This window comes from Passer montanus, unplaced genomic scaffold (genome assembly GCF_014805655.1).
Source record: "Passer montanus isolate IOZ18808 unplaced genomic scaffold, ASM1480565v1 scaffold117, whole genome shotgun sequence".
In the NCBI taxonomy this organism is placed as follows: Eukaryota; Metazoa; Chordata; class Aves; order Passeriformes; family Passeridae; genus Passer; species Passer montanus.
Genome location: NW_024358389.1, coordinates 565259 through 585062, shown reverse-complemented (window position 1 = coordinate 585062; position 19804 = coordinate 565259). Strand labels below are relative to the sequence as shown.

The window sequence follows — 19804 nt, the reverse complement described above, 5'->3', positions numbered from 1 at the left end:
GAGCACCGGGCACCGGCACCTTCCACTGCCGGGGCATCCCCGGCCTCCGCCCAGCACCGCAGCGCCCGGGCCCGGCAGCCGCCCCATCCCGGTGGGACCCCGGCCGAGCCCGCACCCTGCGGCCGGGCACGCAAACCCTGCCTGGCACCCTCCAGCCGGGCACCCGCACCCTCCAGCTTTGGTACCGGCAGCACAAAGGAGCCCGCACCCAAAACAAGCTGCTCCCTGCAGCCGGGCGCTCCAATCGACCCTGCAGGCTGGCATCCAAAGGCAGCCGGGCACGCAGCACCCGGCCTTGCCCAGCGGGTTCCACCCCGGCAGCCTGCCCTCCCTCCGGGGTGGCACCCGGGCATGGCAGTGCCAGCAGAGCCGCCCAGCGCAGCCCCGGCCCCGCACGGCGCTGCCAGGCAGCAGCTCCAGGCTTTTGTTTCGGGGTGCTCCCAGCCCAGGGAAAGCTTCTCCCCGACCTGGAGCAGAAATTTTGCTGCGGGTTTTTCCGGTGCAGGCCTCAGCCTGGTTCATCCTTGGTGAGGGTCTCGGCTGTGCTGGGGGATGCTTTGCTTTGTGTGAGCCTTGTTCAAGACATCATCTCCTGCCCAGCAGCAGCAGCTGCGGCACAGCAGGTGCCCCACACGCCCTCACCAGCCCTGGAAATAACACTTAATGAGCAGGAGGGGAAATGACCAGTCCCTCCCGATGGTACACATGTGCCTCAAAGGCACAAAGAGCCTGGTGCCCCCAGAGTGCTCAGCTGGTTAAATATTCATGACTGCCCCTTCCCCAGGACCCCTGAGAACAGCAGCAACTCCTCAGCCCCCAGAGCAGTCAGACTGTTTGAGCAATCTCTTTAATGAAGATTAAAAATAAAAGTCTAAAAAATCAATCCCAGAGTGCAGTCCTTTATTTATTTTTAAAAGATAATCCTCCTTTATTTTGCATTTGGTTTTCAAAACATTAAAAGCAACCCTTACCAGAGCTTATTCTTAAACCAGTGGACATGCACTGAAGCCCAGCTGGGGCTGCTCTGTGACACCTGCCACCACAGCCACCTGAACCCTGCCTGCAGTGTCCCTGCCAGGGGACAAAATGCCACAAGGCCCCAGTGCTCAGTAATGAGGCACAGCTCTTCTGCTCCTCCTGCTCCTGCAGGTTTCTGCTGAGCCCTCTGCCTCAGCCACGGGCTGTGGTGCACAGTGGTCCGTTGGGAAAGGCACACACTCCACTGCAGCTGCAGGTGCTGCCAAGGCACTGAGTGAGGGGTCCTGCAGCTGCAGGATGCCACTGCCCTGAGGCTCCCAAGCTCCTGCTCCATCTCCACAGCAGCACTGAGTGCCCACCAGTACCTGCTGCTGCCATGGATCACAGTCAAGCTCACTGTCTCCATTTGCTCCACTCAGCCAAACCCTTGGGGCTGGGCACCCTTGTCCCCACGCCCTCCCACCCCGGGGACACGGCCCCTCCTAGAGGGTGCATGCCAAGTGACCCCCAGGGTGGAGGGGCTGCAGGAGATGCCCTAGGAGATGACTGCTCCCTGGATGAGCTGCAGCAGCTGCTCCTCACGCAGGACCCTGGGCATGGGCACGGGGGAGCCCAGAGCTTCCCGCAGCCGGGGGAAGGTCCTGGGCCCCACCAGGTGCAGCCGCAGGGGCCCGATGCTGCCCTTGAAGCGGAAGGATTTGTAGATGGGGAAATCCTCCTGGAGGCACTGGTCCAGCTGCAAAGAGAGGGCAGCTGCCTGTGCTGGTCCCACGCTGCCACACCAGCTCTGTGTGCTTCAGCCACCCCACACAGCCCCAGGGCAGAGCCCGTGTCCTGCTCACCTTGTAGCGCTGCCCCTCCGACAGGTCCCGCAGGCCCTGCAGCTCCATGAACACCTCGTAGTGGGGGGCACAGGGCCCCGAAGAGTCACCTGGAGCAGAACCATGAGGAGGCTAAAGCTGCCAGCTTCCTGTGCTGCAGCACAGGCTCCTTGCTGGCCAGGCAGGGCAGGAACTTGCAGAAAGCCCAGTCAGGGCACAGCACAAATCGGGGCGCTGGCTCCACTGGCCACAGGTTTACACCAAGCAGGGCTGGGCAGAGGCAGCACGTGGCAATGTGAGCTCCCCAGACCCCCCCATCCTTGCCCACAGAAGCCTCACCCCTCTCCAAGGGGCAGAATTTTGCTGGTGCCAGGAATGTGCTGCAGCACAGAAACCCTGCAGACCCCCATGCAGTGCCAGCTACACTTTTAGGGAGCCTTGTACAGCTCAGGGGAACTCACCCAGCAGGCTGCTCTCCACACAGACGTAGTCAATCAGGCGAGCACCCGGCCACACGGTCAGGGTGCGGCACAGGCTCTGGCAGAACTGCTCCTCAGGGATGCTCTCACCTCGCACGCTCAGCGTCTGGCTCTCCCTGCGGTGCAGGCACACAGGGTGGGTCACTGGCACCCTCCTGTTAACACCCTGCTGTAAATGGGCCCAGCTCCTGAGGCGAGGGACAGGCAGTGGGGTGTCCTCACCTGCGCACAGGTTCCACCACGGGACACTGCTTGTGGAAGCCAGTCACCTTCAGCACCTCCCCAGTACAGCACCTGCACGGGCAGGGGGAGCGTGAGGGGGACACGGGTGCACAGGGCTGGGGCAGGCAGCCCCCCAGGACTACACAGCAGGGAGCAGGCACCTGTACTCTCCTGGCTGGGCTGTCACAACCAGCCCGTACTCGCGGCCCTCCCAGAGCTCATCCAGCAGCACGGTCCGTGGCTCCTTGCTGGCCAGGCAGGGCAGGAACTCGCAGAAAGCCCAGTCGGGGCACAGCACGAATCGGGGCACTGGCTCTGCTGGCCACAGGTTTACACCAAGCAGGGCTGGGCAGAGGCAGCACGTGGCAATGTGAGCTCCCCAGACCCCCCCATCCTTGCCCACAGAAGCCTCACCCCTCTCCAAGGGGGAAGTTTTCCTGGTGCCAGGACTGAGCTGTTTTGAGGTCACAGGAAGGGAATGCAGCACAGAGAGGCACCAGCATCTACTGGGGCAGGGAGATCTGTGCTGCCATATGGCAGCAGTTCCCTGTGGGCACCCAGGGCAGGCCATGGGGACACACCAGCGTGGGGACACTCACCTCCTGCTGCCTGGTAGAAGGGGCAGTAGAAGGGCAGCCCCTGGCACTCGGCCTGGCGGAGGGAGTCACAGTAGAGCTGCTCTGCACCATACATGGTCCTCACCACCACCACCTCCAGCCGTGGCCACAGGCGCAACGCGATGCCCTCGAAGCCGCGGGCACACTCAGCACGGAGCTGGGCTGCCCGGGCAACAGCCGGGGTCAGCAGTGCCTGCAGCTGGTCCCGCACCCCCTCGGGCAGCCCGGGCTGGGGGCTCAGCCTGCCCAGCTCCAGCTCCTGGGCCAGCCGGGGCCACTCAGCCCGCAGGGTCAGCAGCGCGTCGTGCAGCTCGGCTGCCAGCCCGGCCTCCAGCACGTGCAGGGCACGCTGCCGCAGGGCAAAGAGCAGCTGCACCCGCAGCGCCGCGGCCCGCGAGGGCAGCGCGGCCGCCGCGGCCGGCGCGCAGTACAGGCTGGGCAGCGGCCACGCCGCCGGGGCGCGGCGACAGCCGGGGCTCCAGTGCAGCAGCGCCGTGCCCCGGCGGGCCAGCGCCCGCGGGAAGGCGGCGCCGAGGGCATCCAGGTAGAGCAGGGAGCCCTGCGGGGAAGGGTCGGGTCAGGAGGGCAGAGCCTGCGGGGATCCGCGCCCACGCCGCCCGCCGCTCCCCGTACCTGCAGCCGGGGGTCGGTGTCCCAGCAGCCGGGGAGCAGAGCCCAGGGGCGCAGCGGGGGAACCGGAATCCCCGGCGCTTCGTCCCGACAGGGCTGCCCCAGGGGATGCCGCTCCTGGAACTCCTCCCAGCCTGCCGGGAGAGGCACAAGTTGAGAAAGGAACCGCGGGACCGACCCCTTCCCGGCCCGCTTCCCGCAGCCCCGCGCGCACCGCCGGCCGTGCCGGTGCCGGTGTCGGTGCCGGTGCCCAGCAGGCGCCGCAGCCGCCGCTCCTGTCTCAGCCGCACGTCGCTGTCCAGAGCCTCCAGCCGCCGCCGGTACCGGCGCCCGGCGCGGCGCAGCGCGCAACGGAATAAGCGGTGCCGTAGGGCAGGGATGGCCATGGCCACAGTCACGGCCACGGCCACCACCGCCACCGCCACCGCCAGCAGCATCGCGGAATGCGGACACCGCCCCAGGGCACGGCCCCGGGCCCGGACCCCCCTCACCCAGCCGGCTATTCCGCCTCCGGCAGAAATGACGGAGATTTATCGCGCCCGGCGCCGCCCCCCTCCCCGCTTCGGTTTTATTTTCATTTTCACCTTCACACAGCACACCCCGAGCCCCCCCGCGCTTCGGCGGGGAATTCAACCGCAATTGAACCCCCAGTACCAGCGCCCTCTACCCCTCCATCAAGAGTAAGCTCCCTCTTTGGAAAAACAGGGCAATTGATCCGGTTTTCTTTACTTTTTGCCCGAAAAAACGGCCCCAGCCCCTGCTGCTCAGGGCAGCCCTCCCGCCCGGACAGAGCCCCAGGATCCGCCCAGCTTCTGCCAGCTGAGGTCCTGCCTTCGGGAATAGGAACCCCGAACACCGGGCCAGCCCCAGCATTCATCTGGTGCACCCCACCTCCGTCCCAAGACACACGTGGCACCCACAGCTTTTGTGTTACAAAAATATTCCGTGCTTTATTTACTCTGTGATAGAAAAATAACATGGCCAGGACCCCAGAGTTTCCCGCCCAGGCGAGGGGAGAAGCAGCGGGCAGAGGGCTCCGCTTCCCCAGACCCCCTGCCCACCCGCCTGCCCTCGCTGGGTGCCCTCGCACCCTGCCACCCTCGTGCTGCACCGGCTCCAGAGGGGACACCGAGGCCGGGAGCCAGAGGGGCTCCTGCATCCTTGGGGGCAGAGGAGATGAGGCGCAGGGACCCTGCCACTGTGGAGCAGAGCTCCAGCACGGGCTGGGGGAGCCTGGCAGAACCCCTCCTCTGCCCTCTGCCCTCACGCACCCGCGGGGGAGAACAAGAAGGCGACATGTACATTCTTAGTGACGACTGCGAAAGCGAACCTGAGGCCGGGCTGGCGGCCCCCGCCCCAGCAGCCCCACGGGGGGTGAGGGGCTGCAGGGCCAGTGCTGGCAGAAGCGGAAAGCCGAAGCTGGGCCTCTTAAAAGGAACATACAGGAAAACCATGCGACAAATCCGCTGCCGTTTATACAAGGGCATAAACACCAAAGAGCTGGACGCCAGCCTGTGTTTCGGGGCAGCACAGAGCAAATCCTGGGGGCAGGGCCCACCCGCTGTCCCCTGGCACAGAGACACGAACACAGCACAGTCCCCGCAGCGCCGGGGCCAGGGGCAAGGGACCAGGCGCCTGCCTGTCACGACTGGGCGTGGGGGATCCACTGACTGTCCACGGGGCGCCGCAGCAGCTCCTCCACGTGCCTCGCCACATCCATCGTGTCTTCCAGGTCAAAATCACCCTCGGGGTCCAGCACAGGGTCGGGGCTGTGGGAGGCAGGCGGTGAGGGGAGGACCAGCTGCAGCAGAACAGGGATAGGGGTGTGATACTCACTTCTGGGTGTACATGTTGTAATGAGGCTGGGAGCAGACGGCAGGCGAGGGTGCCTGGTCCATGTAGGTGGCTCCTCCAGGGGCAGAATCTCCTGATGCATTGACAAACCTGTGGGGAAGGGTCTCATGAGCACTGGGTGCCCCACGGGTGAAGTCACCAAGATGTCCCACAAGGCTCAGCACCAATGTGGCCATTGGTGGTGGACCTGAGCTCCGCAGTGCCCTGGGCTGCCACCCAACCCAGCCAATTCAGTGGTCAACCACTGCCCAGGATCTGCCTTCAGGGTGACACTTACTCTGGCACCACTTGCTTGATCTGTGGCTTCACGTATCCATCCACAGCTTTAGCTAGAGAGAAGGAGGCAGCACTGAGGCCCCAAGCACCAGCACATGCCACGACCCCGGGCAGTGCTGGGGGCTCACGCGTGGCCAGCTGCAGAGCCCCTGTGGGGCCGGTGTGGCCCTGGGGCAGGGGAATGCTGACAACACCAGCTCCATCCTGGCTGGATGGACAAAAGAGGGGACACAGGTGGGGTGAAGGGACAGCGCTACCTGGCGTGGACTCACAGAGAACCGGCGTGTAGTACTTGGAGAACACCTCGTCCTTGGGCCGGTCGGGGAACACATAGATGAGGTAACTGAGATCCCCGAGGCGGTCAGCCAAGGAGCGGATGGAGAAGTCCCTGGTGGTGAAAGGCATCAGGTTCCAGAACATCCTCTCAGCTGCAAGACAAGCATGAGGATCACGGTGAATCCCGGAATTTGCAGCAGCTCCTGGCTGTGCTCTAGACATGGGCTGCGAGGTCACATCAAGCAGCAAACAGCATGTCCCACACTGCATCCTTCCCCCAGCAACAGTTGAGCATAAAGCACAGGTCGCCAGAAAATGGGATAAGATAGGAGGCACAGCAAAGCCAAGGCAGGTCTGGCCTCATCCTGACATGTTCCCCCACCACGGGGCTCTGTGGGGCTCTCTGGTGCTTTTCAGTCATGTAGCTTTCCAAAGCTCTTGTGAACAGCAACAGACTCTTGCATGGGGTCAGACCACCCGTGACAACCCCTGCACTGGGGAGCACCACTGAGTAACTGCATTTCATATAGTCTACATCATTTCCCAGGGCTGGGTTGGAGGGTTCAGCCTGGTTCCTCCTCCCCGCTGCTGCCAGCGTTTGGGCCTGACACAGCCATGGCTGCAGTGAGTGAGGGCAGCACTGCTCCTCATGGGACAGCCAAGATATTCTGGGGGCTCTGGCGCAAGCTCTTTCCTGAGGATGACTCCAGCATGCCTGCTGTGACAGTGCCAGTACCCCAAGGGCATGAGGTGGCCTGGCTGGGGCCAGGGATACTCAGTCCAGGGATGCCAGTGCCTGGCACACACTCACAGGAGTCAAACTTCCAGGCAATGGTGATGCCACCGATCTCCGAGTCGCTGAAGCGCAGCAGGAAGGTCCCGTCGGGCTTGTTGATGAGCAGGTCGTGCGCCTGCTGCTTGTTGACGAAGCCCAGGATGGCCCTAGGCAGAGTAGGGCGTCAGGGCTTGGGGCTCGGGCCAGGCTGCACAGGGCAGGGCGGCTCTTACCCGTCATTCCAGTGCGGCTTCAAATGCTTCTTCAGCACCTCCATGACCCCGTCAAACCACTGCCAGAAGGTGTAATTCCTCCCAGGCAGGTTTTCCTGTTGAAATCTCCAGATAATGAGCACTCCTGTCACTAGCCTCTGAGCCTCTGTTACACAGCACAGACATTGGGAGCAGCAGCAGAGACTCAGGGACCCCCAGGTGGGTCCAGCGCTACAAGCAGGAGCACTGGGGGGGCTCTGGGCAGAGCCCAGGCCACTTACCCGGTTGAACTGGGACCAGGACACTGTGGTGCTGCTGTAGTCCTCCAGGTGGGAGCTGGTGCTGTTGAAGAGCTTTTGTGCCAGGAACACCAGGTTCTCCTTGGTCAGCCCACGGCTGCTCTGCACCTCTGCCTTGAACTTCATGTTGAGCGCCTCGCAGAGCTGTGGCCACTGCACCTTGTCGGGCACAGCGAAGGGCACGCGGCCCTGGGGGCAGAGAGCATGGTCAGCACCAGCCCTGCCTGATGTCCCACCAGGAGGCTGAGCCCTACTCCCACACCGGGCAGATGAGGCCTGTCCTGTCCCCATGGCACTGGCACTCACAGGCTCAGCAAAGGCGTTGTCCCAAAGCACGGTGGCCGTGGCATTGTTGTCCTGGCTCCCATGCACAATCACCACCACAGGCAGGGACAGTGTCTGCCGAGAGGAAGGAGACCGGAATGGGCTGTGGGGCACCAAGGGAGCATCACCCACAGGCACCCATGTGGCCCCAGCCCAGCCCTACTCCTGTGGGCACAGTGCCCATGGCTTGTGTAGGGCCTGCAGAAGGGACACAGTGGCTTTACCTTCACCTGGAAGACCAGCTCATTCCCACCAACACTGAACTGTGACTCAAAGAGGATGGTGAATTTCTCCTCTGTCACTGACTCAGCCCCGCGGCGATCCGAGCGCTTGATCCGCTTCAGGGACTGCAGGGACACCAGGGGTGAGCATGGAGGAATAGATGGGGACAGCAGGGTGAACACAGGGACACAAGGGGACAGGACAGGGAATGGGGCACTCACCATGTTGCGGAAGTGGGCACTGAGTGTCCCAGTGGCCTGGTGATACTCCATCACACAGCAGTTGTTGAGGATCTCCCCGCTGCTCTCACTGCCACAGGAATGCACACAGAGTCAGGGCACACCAGGACTGGGAGCCGTTCAAAGTGCAGCCCTTCCCCAGCCCCACACCCTGCTCCCCACTGCCATGGCAGCCCCAGCCACACACCCCCAGCCCCTGGCATTACTTGCGGGTGCTCTCATTCTTCAGCAGGGCCTTGGCTTGCTGCTCGCTGATGATGGTGGCCTTCACTTGGGGGGGGTTCATGTGCACATTCAGCTTCCCACCCACCAGGAGCCTCACAGTGGCTGCAAACTTTGTCTGTGTCTTCAGCACTTGGGGAGGCTGCTTCTCGATGATGAAGGTGCTGGGGGGACAAGGGGATCAGGGGGGCTGGGAAGGGGGCAGGGCCAACCTGGCCCCCCACCCAGCTGGGCCCAACTTGTACCTGGTGACCAGGGCAGAGATGATGTCAGTGATGGTTCCGTTCAGCTCTGACAGCATCTCCTCCACTGGGCCTGGGATCGGCAGCTGCTGGCACAGGTGCTCAGCACGGCGGATCTGCTGCCGGTTCTGCCAGATGATCTCTGCCAGCTTCTCACACCTGGGGGGAGCAGGGCTCAGCATCCACTGGGTTCAGCACCCCCTCCCATCCCACCCACCCCACCAGGCACTCACCAGGTCTGCAGCACATCCAAGGTGCCTTCAGGAGGGCCTCCATTCCCTGCCAGCTGCTGCCGACGCTTCCACTGGATCAGCTCATCATCCAGAATGGTTGTTTGCTGCTTGCGCAGCAGCTGCAGCGTCTTCTGGTGCTTCTCAGCCAGGTCCTGCCAGGTGGGACAACATCAGGGGTGCAGGGACAGTGTCACAGGGACCATGGGGACAGCGTCATGGGGAGCCAGGTGGCATCACTCACCACACGGTACTGCTGTAGTGTCTGGGCCTCACGGTGCAGCCAGGCCTCCAGCGATGCCTTCTTCTGCTGCAGCGTCGTCTCCCGTGACATGCGCTCCTGGGGGCCCAGCTGGGAGAGCTGGGAGAACTGGGCTGGGGGACAGGGCATGGTGTCAAGGCTGGCCCTGCCAGCACCCCAGGCCCATGCCCCTCGGCCCCCCACCCACCTTGGAGTCGCATGTTCTCCTGGTACTGGATGATGAAGTATTCCTGTGTCTGCTGCAGCTTTTTGAGCTCATTCTCCGAGTCCTGAGTGATGAGCCGCAGCTCCTCGAAGGTCTGGTTGATCTGCAGGTGCTTCTGGGACATGGCGTCCACCAGGGAGCCAGATGGGGAAGGGCTCTGCATGTGGCACAGGGTGCGCTCAGCACAACGAGGAGACCCTCCCCAATCCTGCCTCAGGGCTGCTCCCATCATCATGGAGAAGAGCCCCTGAGCATCCCCCCACCCTGTCCCTCTGCTCACCCCTCCCAGCCCGCACTCACATTGTTCGCCTCCCGCACCAGCCGCTGCTCGTGGTAGAGGATGTGCCGGATGCAGCGCACCAGCTCCATGGGGCATCGGTCATACGTGTTCTGTGGGGAGAGCACTGCCTGAGCCAGGCACAGGGCAGGGACCCCCCTGGCCTTGCACCCCTGCCCACAGCCCCCCACTCGCCTGCAGCTGCGTGGCGTAGTGCCCCAGCTTGATCTTCAGCAGGAAGCCGTCCTCACCCACTTGGTGGTCTGCCTTCTTCTGCAGCTCCTGGATCAGCCCCTCCAGAAGCTGTGTCGCCTTCACATTCTCCTGGGGGTTGTCGAGGTCGATGGAGTCCCTGCATGCGGAGCAGAGCAGTGTCAGGGCACCTGTACCCCGGGGCAGCCACAGCACCCCCTGGGAAGGGCACCCTGACCTACCATGCCTGGCTCTCGATCCACTGCGACAGGTAATGCCGCACCTCGATGGGGAAGTGCTGCCCATAGAGCGCCTGCATCTGCCGCAGGGCTTCGCCCTGGAGCTGCTGGGCCTGGATCCACACCGCCATGGTTCAGCACCTGCGGGAGACATGCTGTCAGGGAGACACACTGCCTCAGCTCCAGCAGGAGACAAGCAGGCACTGTGCTCCGAGGGGTCTGGCCCCCGCTGTACCCACACTCTCGGCAGGAGTGCCCGAGTCCCTGCTGCTGCCAGCGCTGTCTCCAGCTGCTGAAAGACAGGGCATGCGGGGGCAGTGGACCCTGACTCTGAGTCACCCCCTCTTTTCTAGGAACAGCCCTGGGGGTGCCCGGGGCCAGGGACGTGCCTCTGCATGGCCTCTCCACATGGTTCTCATTTCCCCTCACTGCACCACGGGATCGCAGCCATCGCTGGCCACGCGAATGAGGAAACAGGCCAGGGGGAGGAAGGGCTGCCCAGAAATCCAGGGTGACGCAGAGCAGAGGCCCCCCCTGCGCTCACCCCGCTCCTGCCCACACCCTGGCAGCGCCGGCAGGCAGGAACAGCCCCAGCCCCATGAGCCCACGTGGCACCACAGTCCCTAACAAGTCCCCAGCGCCAGGGCCGCTGTGTACCCCATGCCCTGGTGGAGACACATGGACCTTCCCAAAGCAGTTTTGGGGCGGCTCTGGCTCCATGCAGGGATTCCACCCACCACACAGCTTGGCTCCCAGAGGGGCAGGCAGGGATGAGATAGTGGCGACAGCACCTCCACTAAAATCCAGTGTGTCCCCTGGGTCACCTGTGGCTAGAGGGGGCTGGAGAAACAGCCTGCAGCTGGCTGTGTGAGGGTGATGTGACAGTGAGTGACACAGGAGGGTCTGGGGGGGCTCAAGGTCCCCCCTGAGTGAGGAGGCAGCAGTACAGTAACCAACATTTAGATACACTCACACTCTATCCACCTGGGATTTGGCACCACATGGAGGGGCCAGGCAGGGGCACAAGGCCTTGGATGTGTCCCAAGGCCAGGTGACCAGGCCAGAACCTGATCACTGCAACGGCTGGTGACAAGCAGAGGGGCTGAGCCAGTGGTGGCTGTGCTTCCCCCCCTCCCTGAAACATTTTATTCAGCCTCAGAAATATCTAGTGGCCCACAGGGCTCCAAAAGAGCTGGTGCTGCCATACAGTCAGGGGCACATGCTGGGGGACAGTGGCAGCAGGTCCGAGTGGAGCAGCCACAGCCAGAGCCCCCGAGCCACGCACACCCGCCCCTGAACAGGAAGAGGAACAATAACCCAGAGCTGGCTAAAAATGAATTTTTCCTCTATAAAAAGGGAGGAACGTTTCCACATTCACAGAAATCACCAAGCTGGAAATGCTGCTGGCAAGGAGGGGCCTGGGGAGGCAGAAGAACGCCAGCAAGGAGGAAAGGGAAGGTGGGATGGCTGACAGCAGGACGTGCTGCTGTTGGAAATTGTGGACGCTTGATAAGGGGCAGAGTCAAGAACAGCCATGCCAGTGCCACTGCACCACAAAGTGACCGAAGTCCCCAGGACTGTGGGGACATCTGCACGGACACAGAGCAAACAGACACTGCCCTGCCTGTTGATAAAATGGTGATCTCTTCCCATCTCACAGTGACAAAACATTTCCTACTCCACTCTAGCATGTTGTCAAGCAACGAGTCTCTGGCTGCTCTGTGGTGAGCTGGCAGGCACTGCATTTGGCCAGTGCCAGCCTGGGAGCAGGAGCACCAGCACCACATCTGCCTCTGCAATGGGCTGTGCAGTGACTGATGGTGGCAGAGCTCAGCTGGTGTGTGCCCCAAAACACCATTTGCACCAGGCTTGAGCACAACTTCCACAGACATTGTCAGTGCAGCAGGGCATGCAATTTCTCCTGGGGGAAATTTGTCTCATTTTTGTCTCTGTGTCCCATCTGTGGGCAAACCAAACTTCCCCAAGGGCTGCAGGGTACCCTGACCACCCCAGCACAAGCAACCAGTGCCATGGGAAGACTTTTGGCCCTGAGACTCAGCACAGCTGGGGCAGCAACTCTGTGTCAGCATAAGCTTCAGCACCACGATCCCACTGTGATCCCTTTCCAAGCAGCCCTGCTCCTGCACCTAGCTGCTGCTGGCAGCCACCGCCCTGGCCTGGACCATGCCTAACATCACTTTCCAGCATCACACTCCTTGGTGGCACCACCAGCTGCCTGAGGGATGGGAGCCAGTGACAGATCCACCCCCGTGCCCAGGGACATTCACCCACCCCAGTACCACCTCCAGCCCCAGCAGGGCCACTGCAGCCTCAAGCACTGCCATGGGTCAGCCAGGCACGGCAGCCACCGGCCCCATGCGCACTCCAACAACTGCAAGAGGCAGATAATTGTCGTGGTTTAGGCTACTTTGCATTTACTCACTGGCAGCGAGCTGGAACCCACCCGTCACTGCAGCTCGGTTAACCAGCAGCACTCGACAAGCCACAGCGACAAGCTCACCAGACTGACTGCCTGTGAAGGGGCACAGGCAGCAGCTTCCCGGGGTAGGACCACTGCTGAGGACAGACCCCAGAGCTGTGGGGAGGGACCCCAGCAACACAGGGACCGAGCAGAGAGGGGAGCCAGCAGACATCATTTCTGCCTCTTACGGCCTCACTGCCCACTGGTGATAGGGAAGCACTGCCAAACCCAACGCAAAACAGGAGAAACCCCCTCAAAAAGGGCACTCAGAAGGCCAGAGGCAGCAGCGAGGGGAGGGGAAGATGGGGAAGGTGGCAGCTCTGCTGGGGCTGGGGGCAACCAGGGGACTGACATGACCACACTGGGAAAGGGTCGCAGGAACAGCGGCAGTAGGCACCAGCAAGTCCCAAGCGGCAGGAGAGCCAGAGCACATCCGCGGGCAGACAAAAGGAGGGAAATGTCTCACAGGATGAGGACGGCAGCAGCAGCTTCCCACATGCTACGAGCACGGCAAAACCCAAACACAAGCAGCAGCTACCCCGGGGCCGGAGCACGCTCTGCACGGGATGCTCACTGCAATCCGCCGCGGGACGCTCCCTGCACAGGGCCAGCCCCAAGACCTCCTCGTGAGCAGGACACCCCTGCCCTGGTGCTGGCACAGCCCCCGACAGCAGCCTCTTGCCCAGGGCCGTGAAGAGCCAGGCAGGGTCCAAGGGCTAGCCAAAGGCCTGGGGGGACCACTGGGCTCTGGCTGTACCCTCCACCCCACTCCCTCGACCCACGCAGTCCCTCGGCTCCCGCACTGCCCTTCGCCCGGCGCTCTCCGGAGCGGCGTCTTCGCGGGGCAGGGGCGCGGCGCTGGGCCCCGGCGGCAGCGGCCCTGCGCCCGCCGCGCCTCCCGCCGCAGTAAACACGGACACGTGGTTTCTCGGCACCTCCGGGAGCCCGCGATCGCTTCCAGGTCAGAGCCGGCCCCGCTTGTGGCCGCAGGGCCGGACCCTGCACCCTGCGGTGCTGCCGCCGAGGGGCTCCGGTGCTGCCGCGGCCAGCGCTGCCGCTGCCCCCGGCAGGCCCGGCGGGAAGCTGTCCCGCAGCCCCCGAGGTGGGCGGCCCCAAGCAAGATCCCTCCAGGGCAGGATCCGGCCCCCAGACGGGCCCCGGACACGGTGGAGGTGACAGCCGGGAGCGGGCGCTCGGCACAGCGGAGGGCTCCGGTTACCCCCACACACACAGCCACCCCTCCGCCCTCAGCGGCCCCCTGCCCGCACCAGCTCACCGCAGGGCCCCGCTGCAGCCTGGTGTGGAGTGCCCGCTCCTGCAGCCGCCCTCAGGCTCTCTGGAGCCCGGTGTGCAGTGCCCGGTCCTGCAGCCGCCCTCAGGCCCGCTGGAGCCCGGTGTGCAGTGTCCGGTCCTGCAGCCGCCCTCAGGCTCTCTGGAGCCCGGTGTGCGCTGCCCCGTCCTGCAGCCGCCCTCACGGCGCTCAAGCCCCGCTCTGGCGTCCGGCCCCAGGACAGCCCGGCTACGGCTCGGGGCGGGCACAGCCGGGCTCCCGGGCGGCCGTTTCGCTGGCTGCGCACTACAGGAAGGAGCGGAGAGCAGCTATTTCCTTCCAAAATGTCAGGTGCCTGCGCGGGACAGCCTGCCCCCGAGTGCTGGCAGCCACCCCTGCCACGGCTGCCGGCGGGCCGCACGCTCTGCCCCTCGGCCCCTCACACCGCCCCGGGGCCAGAGCAGGCACAGCCTCTGCCCTCAGCCGGCACTGAGAGCCAGGGAGGGACCCCCGGGAGCCATGCAGGAGTTGGGCAATGGGGAAGATGGGACCCCCTCAGCTGCACCCCCAGTTTCGCTCATGGCCCTGCAGCGGGAGCACCGGGTGATGGTGAGCAGCCCCCAGCCCTGTGGAGCCGGCACAGAGGCCAAGGGCTGCTCGCATGTTTTACACCGGCCTGTGGTTTCCAGCTCTGCCTGGGAGGTGGCAGTGCCCACGGGCACGGGAGCGAGCTCCTTTTAGAAGCTCCGTGCTTTGATGGGGTTTGTCTCCCACGGAAAGCGGCAGCAACTGATGGCTTCGCCCTGGTGGCATCGGGGAGGAGGCAGCCGAACCACTCAGCCCACACTGGAAACATCAGTACCGTGACACTCATGAAAGAGGCATGGCTGGCTCTGGTAATCCAATGTGCCCCCCAAGAGCAGAGGCGACAGGCCCCACAGCAGCAGAGTAGGTAGGCAGAGGTGGAACTAGCAGCACCAGGACTGTCCAAGTGTCCCAGCAACTCTGAGAGCCAAAAGCACAGAATCCACAGCATGAATTGCACCACATGCGTGACCTGATGCTGCCCAGAGGGGACACCAGCCCCACACAGGCAGAGATGCCCCAGCTGGGGACTGGTGCCAGGGGCATCAGTGCTGGGGGCTGGCGACAGCTCATCTTGCACCACAGGTCAGGCTCTCTGCCTGCCAGCACTTGCCACCCTTGGGAAAGGTTTTCCTCCTCACTTCAGATTTCTTCCAATCAGAGAGGCCCAGAAACCTGCGTCAAACCAAAACCACCAAAATACCCAGCAAAATCCCTTGAATCCAATGGCTGGAACCTCGAGAAAACCTCAGTGCACCAAGAGCCACCGTGGGGCAGGCACAGCCAGATACAGGCACTGCCCAGGCACCAGTGGGACTCCTTCAGACACTGAGCATGCAGCAGCACCAGCACTGGCAGGCAGGACACATGCTGCAGCCACATCAGCAGAGTCCAGTGCCCAGCCAGCCCCATGGGCACGAGTCCAGTGTGGCTCCTGCAGGACATCCACCGTGGGGAGCCCAGTCCCTGCCAGCACTGGTGCTGCCCCCGCCACAAACCCCCAGACAGGATTAGAGACTCTGGGCAGAGCTTTAATTACTCCTGGCTCCCTGGGGCCAAGCAGCTGAATTAACTAGCTTTGGGGCTGGCACAGCAGGGAGTTGCCAGCTCAGAGTTCTGGAGCTTCCCCTGGCTTGGTGGGGGAATCCCAGGGCAGGCACAAAGCCACTGACCACCTGCAGCATCCCAGACTCCGGCCTTGCCCAGGCAGGGATGTGCAGCTGCCCTGTGCCAGGACACTCAAGGAAGGGATTTTCCCCCCACACTAATAATGACCAACCTCAAATCCCTGTGATGCCACGCTGAGGGCACAGCCCTGGGGTCCCACAGGTTCTGTGGCAGCTCCTGCACCGAGGCCAAATCCATCACAGCCCCTGGCTCGGTGCTAATCCCTGCTCAGACCTGCGCCAGCCCAGGAGGGACAGGCTGGGCGAAGGACCTGAGGATTAAGCTCATTTCAGCATCGAATTAGTCCCGATTGGGGTCCGGAGACACAATTTCATTTTCTCTGCCATGCTCCAGTGAGCTCACACAATGGCACTAATCCACCCACAGCCAGACTGGATTTGCTGGTCAGGACCCAGGTGGGCTGGGGAAGATGTGGGCACCGACGGCGCTGCTCTGGCTGCATCCATCCCCTCAGATCAATGCCATGCTCCAGCTCTCCTTGGGGCTGGGGACATGGTGCAGGAGCCTCCTCACCCCTGGCATGGCTGTCCTGCAGAGCCAGCCCAGCTGGCACAGCAGAAGCTTTTGGATGTGTGGTGAGCAGGGAGAGCCAGAGGGACACCAGAGCAGCTCCTGCATACCCCCATTGCACTCCCAGAGTTCATCTCCAGCAGTTCTGCACACAGAAATGCTCTTGCACCACGTCAGCAGAGGAGGATGGAGAGGAGTAAAGCCTTGCCTTTGAAAGAAGGGATACACAGACATCCAGGGATGCTGGCAGGAGGGGGGACTAGTCAGACAGTGAATAAAACAACCAACGTCAATGGTTTGTGCCACAAAAATCCGCAGTCAAATCGAGAGAGGGGTGAAGCACAGCGTGCATCCATACACACACAAATACGTCCAGATGGGTTTTGGCTTTCCTGGCCCTGGGATGGGCTTTCCAACCCCTGAAGCAGCAGAGCTCCTGCCCCTGAGCTGCACCATAAGCCTCACCACAGCATCTCCACAAGCAGGGCCAGAGAAGCTGCACCCCTGGGCCCACAGCCCAACAGCACCAGGGTCGGGTATTCACATCAGAGAGGACAAAGATCATTTTACAGCAGTTCCAGCTGGTGCAGGGACTCAGAACTGCCAGCAAGAGCAGCCTCTTTCTCTGCTAAAGGCTTTGCAGGGCCACTGAGTGATAGGGACAAGAGGCCAGACAGAATGAGAACCAGCACATGGTGGGCAGGGCTGGGTCACTGCTCTGGCTCTTTGAGGCAGTGGCTCTCCAGCACCACCCTTTTCCCCAGTTCCCTCCCCAGCAGAGCTGTGCTATAAACCAGCTCATAACACAAAGTTACACAGAAAGTGGAGATTGCAAAACTCACCAGTGACTGTTTGAACCGGGAATGGGTTGTGACTGTGCTGTGGTTCAGCTATGCTGCTGTGGCTGTCCCAGCTCGGCGGCACATCATTCCTGACACAGTGGGAAGCAGGACCCAGCACTCAGGAAGCACTGAGTGCCTGCGAGCAGCCCGTGCTCCTGGCCCCTCTGGTGCAGCCAGATGGGTGGATTCTGCTTTATCAGCAAGTCAGCTCAGCCCTATCGGCCAGGAAGCCGTGTTCACAGTGTGCCTCCCCCTCGACGTTTCCCAACGCGGCGGGAGCAGCGACGTGCAGCAGCCTACCTTTTATCAGCCAGCAGATGTTGCTAGAACTGTTGCTGCATGTGAAATTCAGGCATGCCCAGCACCACTTGGATCCCTGCACCAGCCATGCGGTGCCAGGGTAAACACCCCCGCCCCCTTCCTCCCGGGATCAAAACACTTGGGGGTTGCAAAATAGACACCCCATGAAAGGAAAGGCATGCCACAGAAACATTACAGCTGTCGAGGCTACTTCTCCCGGAGCGTGCTGGAGCCCCGGAGCCAGCACAGCCTCCCAGGCTGGAGCTGCCTGTATGGCTGCAGAGCTGAGCCCTGATCTGTGCTGGCAAGGTAGGCACTCCAACCCTAACCCTAGCCATGCCCTGGCTTCCCTGCAGTGGCTGCCTTGAGGGCAGCATTCACAGTGTGTGGGACATGGGAGTCATCACAGCCAGGCAGGCAGAGGGATGCTGCCACCAGCACAGGTACCCAGGGGATGCTGATGGCAGGGAGGTCCCATTCACCCTGCCTGCCATCCCGCTGGCATCCCAGGGCTGCCGTGAAGCCTGTTGAGTGTGACCCACCTTACAGTCATTCCTTGCAAACTAGAAAGTAATTTCCCAGCCGATGGGGCCGTTTCAGTGTACTCGGCCCAAAGCAGTCGCCACTCGCCGCCCACGGCGTCGCACAGTGCAGGGAGCAGGGATTTTTTGCAAGCAGGGTATCTGAGTTTTGCTATCACTCGAGAGAGAGCTGGGAAACCCCATGGCAAAGCCATCACAGTCACTTTGGAGTCAGCACTTCCCCTGCAGCGAGAGGGGAAGGTCCCTCCAGAGGCTCTGTGTGCCCTGTGCTGAGCATCCCCAGCTGCAGCTCCCTGTATGGTGAGAGCATCCCTAACCCTGCCCCCAAGCATTGGCCTTGGCACAAGGCAGGTGCAGCAGACCCAGTGAGGTGGCTCTAGTGACAACTGTAGGGACTCAGCACCCCCAAAGCAGGGCACTATCAAAGTGCCACAAAACACAGAGTAGGTGACAGCCACCTGTCACGCCCTGCTCCCTGCCCAGCTCTCCCATGTCCCTGCACACAGGCTGTTGGAACCTCTCAGCCCACACCAGAGCTCCTCCTCATGATGCACCCACAGCACAGCAGGGCACAGCACAGCCCTCTCCAGCCCCAGGGATGAGCAGCTCCCCAGGAACAGTTAAAAAACCCAGGAAGACAGTCTCCATCTTCACAACCTTGGAACCACATCAGGTCAGGCTGCCACCCTGATGGCTTCAGGAGCACAAGGACCTGAGCCAGGAGTCGGGACCTGGAGGAGAGAGCTCCTACCATGGAGGGCTGGATCCCCGTGCCCACAGCAGTGCTGAGGCTCTGCAGAGCACCTCCCTGTGCCTGCACTAAGTGCCCCTCGCATGCCACTGCTGGGGCCCACACTGCTCTGGGCACAGGCACGAGCACTGCAGGGACCTGGGTGGCCGCAGGCAGCCAGCACAGCGAGCCAGCCCACAACCAGGAATGTCCTGCTCTAACCAAGGGCCCGGCACCACAGGGACATTGTGTGCAATGCTCCTGCTATGGACAAACCACTGAGCTACCCTGAGCCCAGCCCTGTCTCCCCTCCACAACCCACCCAGGCATTGTCACCAAACCGCTGCTGGTCACTGCCCCGTGCCACGGTGTGCCCAGCACGGCAATTCACGGAGAATTGAACGAGCCAACAGCCCCGGCCCATCGGCCGTGCCAGCGCAGCTCGGGGCGCGCTCAGCAGCGCCGGTACGAGCCGAGCACCGGAGCCCCGGAGCCGCCGGGCAGGAGCTGCCCGGGGCCGGCCTGGCACGAGCCCGGGGCCGGCCGGGCACGGAGCCCTGACAGCTCCGTAACCCGCTGGACAGGTGGCCGCGGCTCCCGCGGGCTCCCAGGCACCGGCCGCGCCCGAGCTGGGTGAAAGGCCACCGGGCGCCGCGGTCCCCGTGGTGCCGCCGCTCCCGCCGGGGAACGATCCCGAGCCGCGTGTGCCACCGACAGCACCGGCGCTCGCACTCCCGCCATCCCGGTCCGGTGTGCTGCCGGCGGCGGGACCCCTCCGGCACGGCACGGGACTCCTCGCGCTGTCCCGGATCCTCCCCTCGGCCCGGGACCGGGACTCGGAGCCGCCCTGCGCGGCCGCCGCTCCGGCGGGGCCCGCGTGCGAAAACCGGCCCCGCTCCGCCGGGCGAGGAGCGCCCCCGCCCGCCCCACTGTCGCCTCCGCCCGCCCAGGGGCCCGCGGGCCCAGCCGGGCTCCCGCCGAGCCCCGCGCCCGGCCCAGCTGCGCCCGCCGGGGTTACGAAACACCAACAGCGCGGACCGGACCGGACCGGACCGGACCAGAACGCCCCGGCTTCGGCCCCGGCCGCGCTGCTCCCCGCCCGGCCCTGCTGCGGAAGGCGGACGGGGTCCGGGCCCGCTCGGTCCGGCTCGGTCCGGTTCGGTCCGGTCCGGTCCTGGCACCAATGACGGCTCCGCGCTCCCGCCTTTGCCCACCTGCGGCCACGGCGGCTCCGCGGCTCCGCTGCTCCCGCGCGGGCACGG

At 63.4% G+C, this 19804-nt stretch overlaps 2 protein-coding genes across 5 annotated transcripts; both read right to left on the bottom strand.

Moving 5' to 3' along the window:
* Positions 1-889: 889 nt before the first annotated feature.
* On the bottom strand, positions 890-4268 carry GHDC (GH3 domain containing). The gene is made up of 8 exons (XM_039697316.1): positions 3962-4268; positions 3751-3881; positions 3100-3676; positions 2662-2845; positions 2501-2572; positions 2261-2394; positions 1821-1909; positions 890-1714 (listed from the first exon to the last, which is right to left on the bottom strand). The coding sequence occupies exons 1-8, from the start codon at positions 4182-4184 to the stop codon at positions 1514-1516; spliced, it is 1611 nt and encodes a 536-aa protein (XP_039553250.1). The 5' UTR covers positions 4185-4268; the 3' UTR covers positions 890-1513.
* Positions 4269-4670: 402 nt separating this feature from the next.
* LOC120496657 (signal transducer and activator of transcription 5B) lies at positions 4671-19797 on the bottom strand. Of its 4 annotated transcripts, none has more exons than XM_039697310.1 (19): positions 19757-19797; positions 10097-10234; positions 9858-10014; positions 9686-9775; positions 9368-9542; positions 9163-9293; positions 8922-9073; positions 8692-8847; positions 8431-8610; positions 8207-8294; positions 7988-8110; positions 7746-7838; positions 7422-7628; positions 7162-7256; positions 6965-7095; positions 6135-6305; positions 5879-5930; positions 5584-5691; positions 4671-5516 (listed from the first exon to the last, which is right to left on the bottom strand). In XM_039697310.1, exons 2-19 carry the CDS (start codon positions 10222-10224, stop codon positions 5390-5392), a joined length of 2364 nt encoding a protein of 787 aa, XP_039553244.1. In that variant the 5' UTR covers positions 10225-10234; positions 19757-19797; the 3' UTR covers positions 4671-5389. The 4 variants fall into 4 exon arrangements, with proteins under 4 accessions (XP_039553244.1, XP_039553247.1, XP_039553245.1 ...); XM_039697313.1 differs by having other exon boundaries at positions 6150-6305; XM_039697311.1 differs by lacking the exon at positions 19757-19797 and adding an exon at positions 13852-14065.
* Between the last annotated feature and the right edge of the window lie 7 nt (positions 19798-19804).